The 16667-nt window shown below is 35.6% G+C and overlaps 1 protein-coding gene and 2 long non-coding RNA genes across 5 annotated transcripts; 2 read left to right on the top strand and 1 right to left on the bottom strand.

Annotated features, from left to right (window-relative positions):
- Positions 1-6640: 6640 nt before the first annotated feature.
- On the top strand, positions 6641-8808 carry LOC126928232 (katanin p60 ATPase-containing subunit A-like 2). Its single transcript, XM_050744062.1, has 6 exons — positions 6641-6783; positions 6894-7143; positions 7327-7495; positions 7553-7665; positions 7862-8064; positions 8222-8808. Exons 1-6 carry the CDS (start codon positions 6698-6700, stop codon positions 8604-8606), a joined length of 1206 nt encoding a protein of 401 aa, XP_050600019.1. The 5' UTR covers positions 6641-6697; the 3' UTR covers positions 8607-8808.
- LOC126928233 (uncharacterized) lies at positions 8250-13065 on the bottom strand. Of its 3 annotated transcripts, XR_007716462.1 has the most exons (4): positions 12944-13065; positions 12368-12727; positions 12161-12313; positions 8250-9917 (listed from the first exon to the last, which is right to left on the bottom strand). It is a non-coding gene; the product is annotated as an uncharacterized LOC126928233 (long non-coding RNA). The 3 variants fall into 3 exon arrangements; XR_007716463.1 differs by lacking the exon at positions 12161-12313; XR_007716461.1 differs by lacking the exon at positions 8250-9917 and having other exon boundaries at positions 11373-12313.
- Positions 13066-13746: 681 nt separating this feature from the next.
- On the top strand, positions 13747-15368 carry LOC126928235 (uncharacterized). Its single transcript, XR_007716466.1, has 4 exons — positions 13747-13911; positions 13989-14191; positions 14300-14828; positions 14943-15368. It is a non-coding gene; the product is annotated as an uncharacterized LOC126928235 (long non-coding RNA).
- Positions 15369-16667: the final 1299 nt, after the last annotated feature.

The raw sequence follows: 16667 nt of genomic DNA, 5'->3' as shown, positions 1-16667 counted from the left end.
AGAAGGAGATCAGCCCAGTATTCTGAACTAGCTGAGAAGATGACGAGAGCAATACTGAATATACAGAATAACTGCCCGACGAAGAAGATACAACGGGGCATGAAAGGACAACCCTGATGACTGCCGACAGGTTTTACCGGGGTTGTCTGTCCTCAAAGCAAAGGAAAAAGGAGGAGGGGTTTTTAGTGGGTATGGCAACAACATCCGCCCGAGTCCCACATAACCCAGTGATGCGGATCACTGGGTATGCGTAACAGCATTTTCCCCTCCTCACGCAAAAAAAAAAAAAAAAAAAAAAAAAAACTATACACTCTATCAATTTTAAGTTAATAATTTCGTTATTATATAATTTTTCTTAGTCTAAACTGAATCCAGGAGGAAGAACTTTCATCCAATTACATACTTCATTAATTCATGAATTATATTCGTTACCGTACGTACAAAAAGAAAGTTGACTGATATAAAAATTCAAAGGATAGAACTTCTAAGCTCGCGATTGGAAACAGATTCAGTTCAATGGTTTAATTTGCCATTTAATTGAATTCTCTGGCAATTTCAACGAACTGTGGGCTTTAAAAGTGTCCCGCATTCAAACGCAAGACTTCTCCTCCACCTTTCCCTTTCTTTCAATTCCAACCTCAAGTAATTGACCTATTAATTCGACGATATATTTACATGCTTGCAAGGGATTCAAACAACTTCGTTGCGTTAAATTCGCAATTATAACCAACACGAATGTCTCAATCAATGTGCAGCTCGAAACAAATAAAAGATAATTAACTTTTCAATATAACGATTGATATGTTTGATGAAGAAAAATTTATGAATTTTTAAAAACGTCTCCTAGTACATTTAGCATTGTTATAATAAAAACTTAGAACACATACGCACACATATACTATTCCATGAAATGATTTACACAGCTATGAGTCTAATCCTATCATGTTATAAAGGGATGAACGAACTTTTCCTAATAAATATAACTTTATACAAAATCTTGTTTAAAAAAATTAGTTTTTTATTCTCATTAAATTAATTTAATATCAGAATATATAATTTTAGTCGTTATCAAAATTTTATGTCAAATGCGTTCATAGATACATATATAAATAAATGTATAATCCTATGTATTTATTTCAACTGAATTCTTAACTTAAATATTTATTAACAATATTCTGACGAATATGCAATGAAAGATAAAAACAACTTTATTTTTCTTATAGAATGTCTCATGCTTCTTACTCATTTTATGTTTCTCGTTGTCAGTGCGTAACTACTTATCAGCCGCATGAATGCTAAGTTTTACTACTGAGAAACGAAGAGACATATAGATGCAAATATACGCTACCTCGTGTGAAAAAACATCAGATACATTAACCAGAAGGAATATCCGATACATATAAAATTCATAGCGTAGTTATTTATACATACGGAATATTTCTTTCTGTATGAAATATTCTTTCTTCTGAATTCTTATTATAAATGTATGTCCATTTCCTACCTTAAAATGTCTCTCCTTTGAAAAACTCCATTTAAATATAACGATTAACAAAATATTACCAATAAAAATATTAAAACGAGATGCTGAAAGAACCTTTTAACGAAGTACAAATGATTATTTCAACTTTAATTCTGTTAAATTTGAATTGAATCATTTATAAACCGAACAGGTGTATAAAATTTTATTGCGTAAAAATCGTGAAGCTGAAAATTAGGAACGAATAACGAATGAGTAACCTAGTTTCATTAAAAGGTACGTGTACGCCGATCCGCGTAACAACTTCGACACTCCAATTATTATAAAGCATGTACCCTTCAGAGATTTTTTGCGCGAACGCAAGATACCTTTTACACGTGCAACTGAATAAGTGGAACGTGATTTTCAATATTTCTTCTTGTAGAACTTGTAACAACGTAACTGTTTCACGAATATTTTCCCTGACACTTTTACAACGATGCGTAGAAATCTCCTTTTCTAATTAATAATTTCAGCATTTCTCTGAACAGTTTCGTTGCGATTAAAAAATATACAAAGCTTACGACGTGCTTGTTTAAAAATATTTATATGGAACAAGATTTCGAATTTGTCGCATCAATCGCGATCTCAGCAGGTGTAAATTAATTCGTTCTAATGAACGAATAAATTAAACGGCTCGTGACAAAAATTATCCCTGTCCATGTTTGTTTTTCTAAAACTAATTCAAGGCGAGTTAAATGAATCGCTGTGTACCCTATTCGCGCAGCATGTGTTTTAACGACCAGCATGCAAGCGTTAACGGTGTACTTTAGTTTCTCATGGTTGTGTTAAGCTGGTTGCTCTTAGAATGAGCATATACTTACAAAAGGAGGTGAACAGAAGATAGCCTGGCACCATTTTGGCTCCGAATGGTAGCAGACGCAGAGGCTGCAAACCGAAGGTCCCGGCACATACATCAGTCCATGTGAGATAACTTCTCCTTCGAAATCAATACAGTTTTCTCCTAAAGCCACTGAAAACGATTACCAGCGTCAATATCTTTGCCACTCGACAATTTTTCGTACTTCGCCTCATATATTCTCCATGTTAGACATACCATAAAATATTTCGTGCAATCGCGTATTCCTGTCTAATGTCAGGAATTCTCTTTCCATAGATCTGCGTTTCCCATATTAAATATTTTGCTTATCAGTAAACATTCTTACAATTTGTGATTAATACTGTACGTACAAGAACGTTAAGTTTTTGACGTTGTAATATTTCACATGAAATAATAATGGCTGTATAACGACTAACTTATTAATTAATTAAATTCGTGTATATCAAGTTTCCTATCATTTAATACTTTCGTGTAACTACAGAGATTTGATACTATGAAATGAAATATAAAACTTGGTAAAAAGACGCGCTTCGTTAGGAAATGAGGGTAATGATGCAAATATTTTTTGTAGCCATTATATAGAATTTCGATGGTATAATTAATCAGTATCAACTTACCAGCCCCTGACGGGAAGAAAGTGACAAAAATAACCTGCAAGCAGATGAGCATTGCAAGTATTTTCGAGTACGAGTTCTTCATGGTTGTAAAAGATCAGGGGATGTTGTCGCTCTGGAATAGGGGAAAATCAGCTGTTTAAATAACTGTTGTGTGGGCACTGGAGTGCGTAGACCAGAAATATCTGCGACAAAAATCAGAATGCATTTGTTTTCACATGATTGGATCAATTTTGTGTAGGACTAAGCTGACTGAACCTAACACGGGATAATTGTCCAACTTACGACCTTAACAAGCCCGCTTGATTCCCTATAAGCGCTTGAAATTGATGCTTGTATTCTTTCGAGATTATCAAGCTTTGCCCCCCCCCCCCTTAGATCGTGTTTTCTCAAACAGAAAATATTGGAAGCGTACTCGTTGGCAAAACAGTTCACGGATAGTTCGTCCTCTGCTTGGTATTTGTTTCAATACCGTTAACAAATAAATTCATGAAACATAGTGGTATCGCATAAATTGAAAATAAAAGCTTTGCGTATACTTGGGAGTTGAACTTTGGCTATTATACGTATGTTATATATATATATAATACACAATTATATGTACATATATAGAAGATTGCTTAGAATTTGGAGCTTAATAACATATCTCAAAATCATTGACATTAAAGAAGGTGAACCTTACTTGAACGATGAAACGTTTGATCAAATAATGTTCTTCGTTCGATACTAAAGGAAATTGAGAAGAAACATCGAAAATTCGTTAATAAAACGAATTTCTTTGTTTCTGTGAGATAATAAACTTGATATACGTATTGGTTTTTAAAATCAATATATCTAACCAATGGGCACACTTTTAACAAGGGTGATGGAACATACCAAAAATCTTTCAAGATGGTCTTGGCAACGGAAGAGTCGAAAATATGACAATTATAAATGAAAAATTCTAATATTTTACAGCTGACAACGATAAAGAACTCCAGATATTCTCCTAATTAATTTACAACAAATTCGCGTATATGATCGATAGCTGACGTCATTGTGCCCCACAGCCCTTGTAAAACGATAAGAATTTCCTGGAAAAACTTGTAGCCACGAAATGAAAAATATGATAAAACTTCTAACAAGAGTACTGAGACGAGCAACTTTGTACTTACCCTTTCGGAGTAGGGAACGTGATTAAACGTCCGCGAGTTCGAAACTTTTGTAAGTCACTGGCACGGCCGCTGCTTATGGTGGGAATGTAATAGATATGTCGGAGATGAAAGAACACCGGAGCCTCCCCTTTGGAGCGGTGGGAGGACCCCCTTAGCGCTGTAATCCAGATTTCATCATAGCCGCACTAAGAAACTGTTGTAATTCGATCCGACTGTACTTATTCGAAATTTATGATAGTGAGCTCGGGCTCGAGGTGACAACCGGTCGCCGAACGTAGTCGCGGTCAAGGGATGAACGTTTTATCTAACAGAGGCATGAAGTAACTCTATAGCTTTCCTTAAAAGAAATACTTGGGACGGGGCACGACGGTAAACATTTCAACGATTTCTGTCCCGTGGCTCGCCACACGCAGACTTTGTCCTTCGGGTAAGACGATTGCCAGATGCCAACGCATCTTCACAGTATATGTTTAGCTGGGCGAGGACCCGCTACGAATATTAAATTTCAATTACACAAAGTCTCTCAAATAGACAAATGGCCTGTGCCCCGACTACGGGAAGATAAGAGAAATCTATCCTTCCACGAACGACGCTTCTCGCTAGCAACTTTCCCCAAGGACAGCTAATATCTTTCTCTAACCACCAACATGGAAATTGACCAATTAACAGCAACGTCAATTTCCCTCACCCTTCGAGCGAAGACTTTTCTCCGCGAATCCGATGATCTCGTGCCCTTAGGCACACCCATCATAGTTTTCTTCGACAGCGTCACCGCGACGGAGAGTCACTCTCTAGTGCGATCTCATCAGTAATCGACCTGTCTTTCGTATACGAAATAATTGCCCCCGTGCTCTAACATATAGTGTAACTTAGACGCAAACGAAGGGTAAAGTCCAGTATCCGTTGACCGCGGAAACGTTGCCGGAGCCGAGACCATTGTCATAGTGCCGCGAATATCGAAACCTTGCGATTATCTATCGACGCTGTAAATCTCCTTAATTTGTGTCAATAAACTCAACCATTGTTACACCGCACCTATGGCTAATTCCAACGAAGATTCACCGAACACCCCCACCCCCAATCCTGACGTGCGTCCGACAGATATAAGTACAGAGCGCGTGAGCGAACTAAAAACGCGATATAGGGCTAAAGAGAGAGACTGTTCCGTCCTTCTCTAATGCCCGCGTACTTGTACCGGAAATATGTAACAACGGTAAACGAGCGCCGTCAGTGTCCACTAGTGTGCATGCCTGATTAAACAAGGACAGGAAATGCCTATATACAGCCTTCTCTTTCTATTTCCATGTCGCATCCATCTTACTATACAGTAGACAGGACTCGACTATTCCATCATTATATTCGCACCCTGCTTATGCGTGAACCAACATCGCCATGACAACAAATCGTTCGTCTCCTGTTTGATGCTCAGTTTTCAACGGAGTTGAAGGGAAACTTTATAAGAGAAAGGAAGTGACGGATTGTCTCAAAGTAATAAACGAAAATTCTCGTAACTATCGAAAAACGATAGTCAATACAAGGATATCATTATCACATTTAAAACTATCACAATGAACGGTGATTTATCGCTGCAAGGTACCACAAATAAGATATCTTATAATTTGCGAAAAGAGGTAAGGAATATTCTAGATTTTAGACTTTGGAACTTCCATGACAGTCATGAGTGTGTTTTGTCATTGATTTGCCATATTGCGTTTTTCACAATTGTTGTTCATTTTTTGTGATATTTTACACTCGCACATAGTATCTATGATTTTTTCTTTCGATAATTCTTATAATTATTGTCAATAATTAATTATTTATAACCATTTACGCTGTATCATATATCATTAAGATTTATCTTTGCACGTATCAAGATGGTAGATAACAAAATTATGTGTAACAAATTGATTAAACTCGCAATGTAACAGAAAATTGCATGAAAATCTTTATATTATTAATAATTATTGTTAATAATAAAAAAAATAAATGTCGCATTAGGAGGAGAGTCGTACTTCGGAACGTAATCGGAACATATTGTACCTTATATGTGATTATTTGGGACGCAATGGGTGAGTACATTGCAATTTAGATATCTTCTTAGTTGCAATTTTTTCGAATAATATCGGTGACCAATCGAAATAGAAATTAGTGCGGAAAGAGGGGAAGGAACCAAAATTTGAAAATCGACATCGGTAACTCAGTAGTTATAGAATAACTCAATCGATAACGTAGATTAACTAGTTATAAATGAAAATATATATAAATTCAAACTTTAAAAATTGGAAATTAAAAAGCAGAAGGCAAAATATTATCGCCGAGGATTTATATAATAATAAATAGACAGTACATTCTTTTTGTCTGTCTTACCTAGAAATAAAACAGTTAATTGATGATTATCGTATAGTGTGTACTCATAGCATAAAATTTGTTCAATGAATTAAAAATTATATTTTTTAGATATGTAGACATTAGCGATGTATTAATCCGGGAAGCTCGTCTACCTCGGAAATATCGAGTCTGCGACAACGTCGATTTGGAAATTATTCTTACAGAATATGAAAATTATTACAAGATGAAATTCCAAAAATATCCTATATTGTGCAAGAAAATAACTGAAAAGGAAATAAAGACGAGGGAAATGACAAATGCGAACAAAGTGTAAGAATTTAAATTATTTAACACTATTCAACGTTCTCAACGTATTCAACGTATCGATTACAATATCATTCAATCTTCGAAGAAGTAGTAAAACGTGTCAAATCTGTTAGCAAAGAAACGAGAAGTGAGTCTGTGAAAGGGAGGAATGTACAACAGAAGATGACGGGTGACGCTACGGATGATATTAATCTCGCAATGACAGTGACACCAATTTTCGCCAATGAAAGCGATGGAGCTTCATCAGAAGAGCTATTTAACGTCTCAATGGAACAATCCACGCAATCAAAGATATCGCAACGGGCTCGGAAGCTTTATATAGACAATCCGGAATTGCGGAAGATTGCTGAAGACATTTCATGCGTAAGTTATTTTCGATTAATATACGTATTGTAAAGCTTTTTAGAAATAAAATACCTATCGATAAACAATCCACTGTATATCAATGACGCAGGGATTTCAGTAAAGCTTTAAATAACGAATTACATAACACTTACGGAAATTAATACGGAGATTATGCGCCATTTCATCTTTGTATTGTCGCAGGAAATCATACTGACAAAATTAAATGTATATTGGGACAACATTGTAGGCCTAGAGGAATGTAAATCTGCTATTAAGGAGGCCATTGTGTATCCCCTTAAGTACCCTATCTTTTTTAATGGCCCATTTTCTCCCTGGAAAGGTATTCTGCTATACGGACCACCTGGTACAGGTAAGATACTCGTATTTCTTTCATTCCCGTACATGTTTACAATCAATTACGAAATAGGGAAGACGATGTTGGCGAAGGCAGTCGCAACAGAATGCCAATGCACCTTTTTTAACATAACGGCCAGCTCATTGGTGAGCAAATGGAGAGGCGATTCCGAGAAGTATATCCGTGTAAGTTGATTTCCTTTGTCTATGAAGAAGATATTCTAGGTTTAAAAAGATTTGTTTTTATTTGTCGTCATTCATATATAAATAGAATAGTTGTTTGGAAAACGAAATGATATTACGTTCGTGATGAAACAATGAATTTAAGGAATTTTGAATATAATATTTAATAAATAATAAATACATTTGTTAAACTGAACAGGTTTTATTTGAACTTGCCTATAATTATTCGCCTACAATTATTTTTATCGACGAGATTGACTGGATAGGCACAAATAAAGGAGTAAACTGTACATTGTCTGAACCTGCAAAGAGATTCAGATCAGAACTTCTTTCTAGATTGGATGGATTAGTATCTAACGAAAATTCTAATGTAGTTCTTTTGGCTGCAACTAATTGCCCTTGGTATGTATATCACGCTATTTCAATGTTTTCTAAGTAGAAAATATCTTAATATCATAATTATTCATTATCTTAATCTTAATTATTGTGTTGTTCGGAATATTCCTTCGTTATTATTAATATAACAGAACAATAATATTTATTGTAAATATATTATTAGGGACATTGATGCAGCTTTACACAGACGCCTCGAAAAGAAAATATACGTATCATTACCAAATGAAGTTACTCGACTCGATATGTTCAAATTATACCTTAGCAACCAGTTATTAGAGAATATGGATATTGTAAACCACATAATAAAATCTACTGAAAAATATTCTTGCGCGGATATAAAATTGCTTTGTAAGCAAGCATGGCTGCTAGAAATAAGTCCAATGTGGGAAAAACTTGAAAAAAAAGAAACATCTGTTACGACTTTGAAATATGAATTAAAGAATTATGAAATAATAGCAAAATTGTTAAAAACAATGTCACCTACAGTCACGGATGTGGATAGATATAAAGCGCGGAATAAATATGTATGCCATAAGAACATATTTTAAAAAATATAAATGGTTATCATAATATATATCATTAATATAATTATCGTTCGAAAAATTGTTCGTGTGCGTGCATGTATGTGTGCGCACGCGCTATAAACAAGTTTGAAATGTTCGTTCTACATATATGTATACGTGGTATACGTATTCCCTTATAATATATAATATGTGTAATCTGAGTGGTAATATATCCACGTATTACATATGTGTTAGTGTATTTTATCGATAATCTGTCTTTTATTTCCTCTTATCTTATTAACGCATGTATGGGCGCGTATATGCGCCGGGCGAAAGCTATGGGTGTAGACTCAGAACACATATATGCGTTTTTTGCAAGTATTCCGCATGGCCTAAGGACAGATATACGCGTTTGTCGATTTTTCCGATCAAGTAGAAGTAATACTATTACATTTATGTGAGATAAATATGAATGTATTCCTTAGTAACGGCAGTAAGCAAATGCCAATAATGTCTCGTTATAATTGTCTACCTGTTTCGAGGACAGTCGCATCTAATTATCGAGAAGAAAATGTGTTGTTTGTGAGAAAAATAAGAGAATGCAGAAAATGCGATGTCGGATTATGTATCGATAATTGTCTTGAAATTTTTCTCATACAACTGAATTATTAGCCAAATTCTGTTGTAAATTCTAAATGTTTATTGTAAATTTCAATGTTTAAAATAAATAATCAATACTAAAAAATAACGCTCTTGAATTATTTAATCTCGTGCAAAAGAATTACTATAACTTATTACGCTTTGCGCTTTCAATAGTCAATCAACAGAGTTCAGTCTAACGAAGAAGTTCCCTCCTACGCTAACGAACTGTCCTGTTTTTGCGTCCAGGCTTTCAGGACATAAATTAAAATATCGCACATAAGCACAGCGTAACAGCGGCTTAAATTTAAGTTACAATAATAATCTTAAAAAAAAAAAAAAGAAAAAAAATGTAATAATGCATGGCTATGTCGTACCGTCGCGTATCGGTACTTTTGCCTGTACCACCCTACAATCAGAATTCAGCGTTTATTCTGGAAGAAAATCATGTAAAAAAAAAATATGTAAAAAATCTGGAATTAATAAACAAAGATTTAAAAAAATCAACAATTAAACAAGGGATTGAGATGACCAATCCCGCTCACGCTGCGAACTTCGAACGCGGAAGAGTCGAGCCGTGGCCATGATGGGTGATTCCAGGAATCGGTCGCGTATGGCAGGATCTGCCATGCTTTACCGATCCCAGCCGCGCCGATTTCCGTCAACAGGCACAGTAACGGAGATATTTGGAACAGAAGCAGCCGCATATTCGTCTATCTGAAATTAAAGAGATGATTTCATGTAGAAGATACAAATTCGTTCCCTGATATTGAAATGCCGAACACGAGGAAAATGAGACATGCAAATGACAAAGTCGATGATCAATAGGAAGATAACATAAACAATTGTAGATTGCAAGGAAAATTTTGAAAAATGATACGTGTTCTAATAATAGAATATAAATAATAAAAAGGAGAATGTAATTGCCATTCTTCTATGTATTTTAATTTATGAGACGTAACTTCTGAATGACCTGTAATGCCCGTTTCCGCGGCATTATGCGCCGAGTTCCGGAATACGCGTAGACCCGGTAGCGCGATTGTTCACTCGATTACATTTACCATAGCGAAATCGAACTAGAATTCGACTCGACACGCGTACGCGCGCAACCACTGAAAGTTCAACGCACCAGTACCGTCAGACGATTCGAAACTTGTGAATCATCTGCTAACGATACGTATCCACCGTCAAAATTTTTCATTGCAATAATTTTTCATAACGTTGCAACGATCGCTATATTTTCAATATACATGTATGATCGTAATAAAGAGTGTTTACTCTTCTTAGACTGTTATTTGTACAACATTATACGGAAATGTATGTTTTACGTGATATGGCTTCTCTCGACGCGTGGATCCATTGGGAAAACTGCTATATTTATGGTAACTTAATCGTTACAATAACATGAGAACACGTAAAACCGACTCAAAGTTGTAAAAACATGCTTGATACAACTCAAGTGTATTATATACGTTTGAAGCATCACCGCCCATTACTACACCATCAACATCAATCATGTTCTACACCACGGTCATTCTTCTGCAAAAAACGATAATTAAAAGAGAAAGAGAAAGAAGAATTACTGCACAAACTTCGACAACCATGGGACTTCCGTATACATATACAACAATGAGATCACCGTGAAATTGTCTTATCTTGTTCTTTTAATCGCGAAAAATCTGTCCGTAAGTTCGTGGGCCGTGTCGAACAGAACGCTATATACGAGGTAGAACGGGTTTTTGTCCGACTGTTGCACGGTTAAGAGCACGACGAGCAACATTGTTCGTGGCGATAAAATGAAAGTAAAAAAATGCAACGAGGAAACAAAGGATAGAACGTCTAGACATAGCGGAACAAATCTTCGGCAGGAAGATCTTCTCCGTTAACATCGACTCCGCACAGTTACGCTCGCTCTTTTACAGTTAGCCTCGCGGACCTGTCTTAATTTGTAACTACGTTTCGGGACATCCTCAACACGTTCCCCAACGCGTAGGTTTCATACGACAAATTCAATGTCGTAGTGGTTTAAGTCGTAATTCCGAATGTTTGAATTCATTTTTACTCTAAAACATATCTTCCCTTTGGTTTCAGAACCGATTAAGTCGTAACTTTATTCTCTACCATTTCTGTTTCCACGGTTTGAACAGATGTAATCTATTTTTACGGTAATAAACACAGAAGATTATTTGATGAAAACTGGCAATGGCCTAACTTACACCACTATGATTCTCAACCCTGTTTTCCAAATTGTGTTATATAATATTTTATGAAATGTTGGTGCCATACAGGATGAAACGATCTTAGGCGAATCAAACATCTTATTTTCCCTTACGCCATTCAAATTATAAAATATGCAAACTTTTTAACATTTAACTCCGCTGTCTCATTATGTCGATTCCGTCAACTGTACGTATGCTGATGAACAGTAGTTAATTGTCGGTTTCACGATGGGATTTCGAAGAGGAAATTGGATAACGGATAGGTGAGGGGCTCTGAAGTAGGATAAGAACGTAATTGTAACTCGACTTTTGATGATTTATTGCCTAGCTAGCGGGATCGAGAGCGTGACTGGTGATGTAAGATACTGAGGAAAGTTAATTAAACTTAGCTTCATTACGTAGAGTAAATAAGATGTTTGATTGCAGCAGAAATTGTCACATATTTGATAAATGTTAGATTTCTATATATAAGAAAAATGTATAAAAGATATGTAAGAGTATAAGACTATTTCTAAGAAAGGTAAATTATGGGTTTTTCATCAAATGTTTGAATCAACTTTGTTAAAGCATTCCCTAATTTAACCATTTAGATGTTAACTATCGAGAAACCAGTCCAGTGTGTCGTATATCTCATCATTTACATAGGAACAAAATCTCCACGTTCAGGCTGTACAGTTAATTGAAATTAAAGGCAAACACTGTAACTCTGGCACAACTGTCCTTATTTTCGCAACTAATTACCATTTGTCCCATTTCATTAAAACTTTTTAACAGCCGGTAAATAAATTGATGGAATTTCCTCGGTTCAATTTATGAGTGATGAAAATCAAAATTACTTAAAAGTACCATTCCTCGATATCTCCAAAAATATGTCATTTCTAACCGTATAATAATCTATAAGCAGAGAAATGTCAATGAAAATTTAAGACGAAAAAGAGGTAAATTTACCTGAATTCCAGAGCGCGGCCGGCTTTCAAATGTCGTTGACTGTTCAGAGTTACCACGCTTACTACGGTCCGTGAACTACGGCTTGCCGGTTTACCCCGGCTTCGTATCTGCATACCGTGTGCTGTTGTCGCCGCTAAAACACGCTCACCCCTCTACTCGCGGACTTAACTACCGTTCTCAATTGGTCGCTGTTTTTAACTGTAGTTCTTGTTCCGAAAGATAGGTAAATGGCTTCCTCTATGATCTACGAGCCAACACAATCAAAGATGATCGTTTAAAGTAGCTTATAGGAACAGGCAGACTACGGGCACATTTACGCTCCGATCGTGTGTAGAACGCTAAAAGGTAGAATTCTGAAAACTGTAGAACAAACGAGCGATAGTATTGCTAAAAAGACAAGTTAAGAGTACATAAATATGTAGTAAGAGGAAAGAAAAGATCTTCAACTGACAAACAAGTAATTGTGTCTATCATCATTTCGTCAATGCGGTTAAGGATAGTTATATACATTTATACATTACATTCTAAGAGTTACAGTTGCATGAAACAAAGGAGAAAGTGATGGGAGCAACTTACCTGCTCATTTATCCTCTGCACGTTCGGAGATGCGCATTAACATTATCATAATCGCTCAGTTGAATTATGCTTGTATTAGTATGTTTTATCTTCTTCGTTAATACATAAGAAGTACTTCAATATCGAATCCAAATCTGTGAAATCTAAGTTATATATAAATATATATACTTTCAATGTGATTATCAATAGTTTAGTTTATTTAATTCAACATATGCATATTTTCATGAAAACAAAAGTACGTCAAATTTTAACGAGCAATAGCTTTCGTTTTACATCACTATACGGTAATTTGCAGGATGCAAAAAGAAAAATAGAGAGTCTGATCTGAAAATAGAATGATCTTGAATAAATTGTAAAGGACATAATAGCGCTGTCATGCGCTATGGTGCATAAACTAGGGTAGAATTAAAAGCGTAGTAGAATGTAGATCGTTAACAAATAAAAATTAATCTAGGTGTTATTAAAGAAATTTGTTTCACCTTTTAAACTTTTTGATGATTGGTTTACTTTGAATATTTTGCATATTTTTGCATATCATGAGCATTTGGTACATTTCCATACATTCAAATTTTCTATGAATATAAAATGATCCGCACTCTACTTCATAGTATACTCTATACGTTTAAAATGCTCCATTAGAAGCTTAAATCTATCAAAATACAGCTCCTAAGGAAATGTGAACTTTCACATGAACACATAATATCGATTTTCTGATTGAAACGTATAGACAGATATATACTAGCATAAGCCACCTTCGGCATTTGACTGCATGGTGCAGCACTACTCTCTCTGGGATATCCTAGCCACTTTCGGCATTTGGCCGTATGGTGCAGCACTAGCTCTGTAACATAGAAAACCATAGGCGTCAGTTCTTCTTATTTCCTCTCTCATATATGTTTACTTTAATGTCACTTATTCAGGCGCTTGATATATTGTCGGAATGAAATTTTAGTAATGTGCAAGTAATTGTGAGTAGATTAATAAAGTATAATAAGATATTAGATTCATGCACATAGTTTCAAGTGACATCAATCTTTATGTCTAGTATATACATGTGTATTGATCTATAAGTCAGTGTTAAAATAACAAACAAACCAGCAGAAGAAGGAAAGAAGATTTCCTTCGGTTTTGCAAAATCTATTAAGAAATCTATTAAGAAAAAATGCTATTCCACAAGAAAAAAAGAAAGTTGATTACATTGAATGCCTTAATGAAAAAGGTATTAAAGTAATAGGGTGAGTTCAAAAAGTAAAATTTATAATCAAGAAACATATAACCTCAACCTAACCTATAAAAATCACCAATAGCGGAATATATATATTTGAAAACAATTTTTTATTTCAATGAGGAAGAAAGAAAAGATGAATCTCTAATTATTCCATTACTAGGTTCAAAAACCTGGCATGATAGAATTGTTAATAAAATAGATGCAGACATTTTCCTTCCGAAGGCAGATAAGGAAAAGGTAGGAGACGCTAGTGTTAACGAGGCAAAATCAAAGCTATCTAATGGAAAAACATCGCCAATAATATCAATAAAGAAAGAGCCAGTTGAAGATAGTGAAAATAAAGTTGTTACTTTAGAAGAGCAAGCGGCGGAAGAAATCATTGAGGAACTTAAGTCAAAGAATGAACATGAAACTAAAACAAATGATTTAACTTTACCTTTAGTAGAAGATGAATCATTAAGAGGCAAAGAACAGGTACGTTATCAACATATTGATGTGCAATGCACAGATGTATTACATTTGCATATTATAAATATTGTTTTTTATTCTTCAGTCTACGTTACAAGATTATGAAAAAATTCCTATTGATGCTTTTGGTGTAGCAATGTTACAGGGAATGGGATGGCAACCATGAAAGGGAATTGGTTGAAATGAAAAGTATGAATTTTATTCTAGATTAAATTAATTATATGTGTTTAATACATCACTTATTGGAAAGTAAACAGAGAACATCATTTTTTATTTCACAATCGTTTATTCTAACTATTACAGATTAGTAGCAGCTGTCATACCAGAATTACGACCAAAAGGTATGGGTCTTGGAGCAGACAAAGTAGCATTGCAGAAGAAAAATACAGATTCCAAAAAAGAAGAGGAAGAAGTTAAAATCGAGAAAGGAACATTTGTGAAAATTATAGCTGGAAAACAAGGTAATAATTATGGTCAAATAGAAGGATTCGATGATGATGCAGGAAGGCTCATAATAAACCTAGCTCTTGGTGGAAATATAATATCTGTAAATGAATTTATGGTACAGCCAGTGACTAAATCAGAATATTCTAAGAACTCAAAAGTTCTAAGTTAGTATGAAGTGTTAGTTTTTCATTAAGGGACTTTTAAGAAAATAAATTTGAATTGACATACACATATAAAGACATAATCAGACATGTAGAAAAACTAATTCAAGAGTACCTGTAAGTGTGTTGTTGCATGCAATTTTTTAAAGGTCCCTTCTAATTTTATATAAAATATGATAAATGTAGATCGGTCCGTCGTGTCCAGTAGTTGGGTGACTAGTGGGTTGTGGTGGTTGTTGACTCTTGTGTCATATCTGCTTCTGGACTTGTGTATTTCATCTTTGACTGTAGGTATCTTGAGGTCACGGTGGATTGTTTCGTTGGTAAGATACCAGGGTGCATTTGATAGGGATCTTAGCGTTTTCGATTGGAAGCGTTGGAGTATTTCAATGTTGGAATTACTTGCTGTTCCCCATAGTTGGATTCCGTAGGTCCAGACAGGTTTTATTACGGCCTTGTAGAGGGTTATTTTGTTCTGTATGTTTAGCTTGGAGCGTCGGCCCGTGAGCCAATAGAATTTTCTTAGTTTTTCCTTTAGTTGCTTTGTTTTTTCTGAGATATGTTTTTTCCAAGTTAGCCTCCTGTCCAGGGTCATGCCCAGGTATCTTACGGAGTCCTTGCTTGGGATTATTGTGTTGTTAATGGTGACCTGGGGGCAGGTTTGTTTTCGGAGCGTGAAGGTTACATGAGAGGATTTTTTTCGTTTATTTTGAAGCCTCATTTTTCGAACCACTTTTCCATGGAGTCGAGACTTCGCTGGAGAGTGGATGAGGCAATTGCCGGGTCTGCGTGGGTAGCTAATAGTGCTGTGTCGTCGGCAAATGTTGCTATTGTTACCTCGTTTGATATAGGTAAGTCGGCAGTGTAGATGGAGAACAGTAGGGGTCCGAGGACACTACCTTGGGGTATGTCGGATTCTATTGGGAATGTTGCGGAAGTGGCGCCTAGGCATTTAACTATGAATTGTCTGTTGGTTAGGTAGGATTTTAAGATGGTGTAGTATGGGTGGGGTAGGATCTTTTTAAGCTTGTAGAGTAGCCCTTCATGCCATACTTTGTCGAATGCCTGTTGGATGTCTAGGAATACCGCTGAGCAGTATTTTTTCTTTTCAAGGGTTTGGCTGATCATGTGGGTTATGCGGTGGATTTGCTCTACTGTTGAGTGTTGTTTTCGGAAGCCGAATTGGTGATCTGGGAGTGTTTTCAATTCTTCTAGGAGTGGAAGGAGACGATTCGTGAGCATCCTCTCGAATAGTTTAGACAGTGTAGGTAAAAGACTGATTGGGCGATAGGAGCTGGTTTCATATATTGGTTTACCGGGTTTAGGGATGAGGGTGATCAGTGAGATTTTCCACGCCTGAGGAAAGTATTCAAGGCGGAAGATAGCGTTAAAGATTGATGCGATGAGTGCAATCCCTTTT

The sequence above is a fragment of the Bombus affinis genome, unplaced genomic scaffold (assembly GCF_024516045.1).
Source record: "Bombus affinis isolate iyBomAffi1 unplaced genomic scaffold, iyBomAffi1.2 ctg00000702.1, whole genome shotgun sequence".
Lineage (NCBI taxonomy): Eukaryota > Metazoa > Arthropoda > Insecta > Hymenoptera > Apidae > Bombus > Bombus affinis.
Note: the sequence above shows the minus strand (reverse complement) of the source record. Positions and strands in the feature narration are given on the sequence as shown.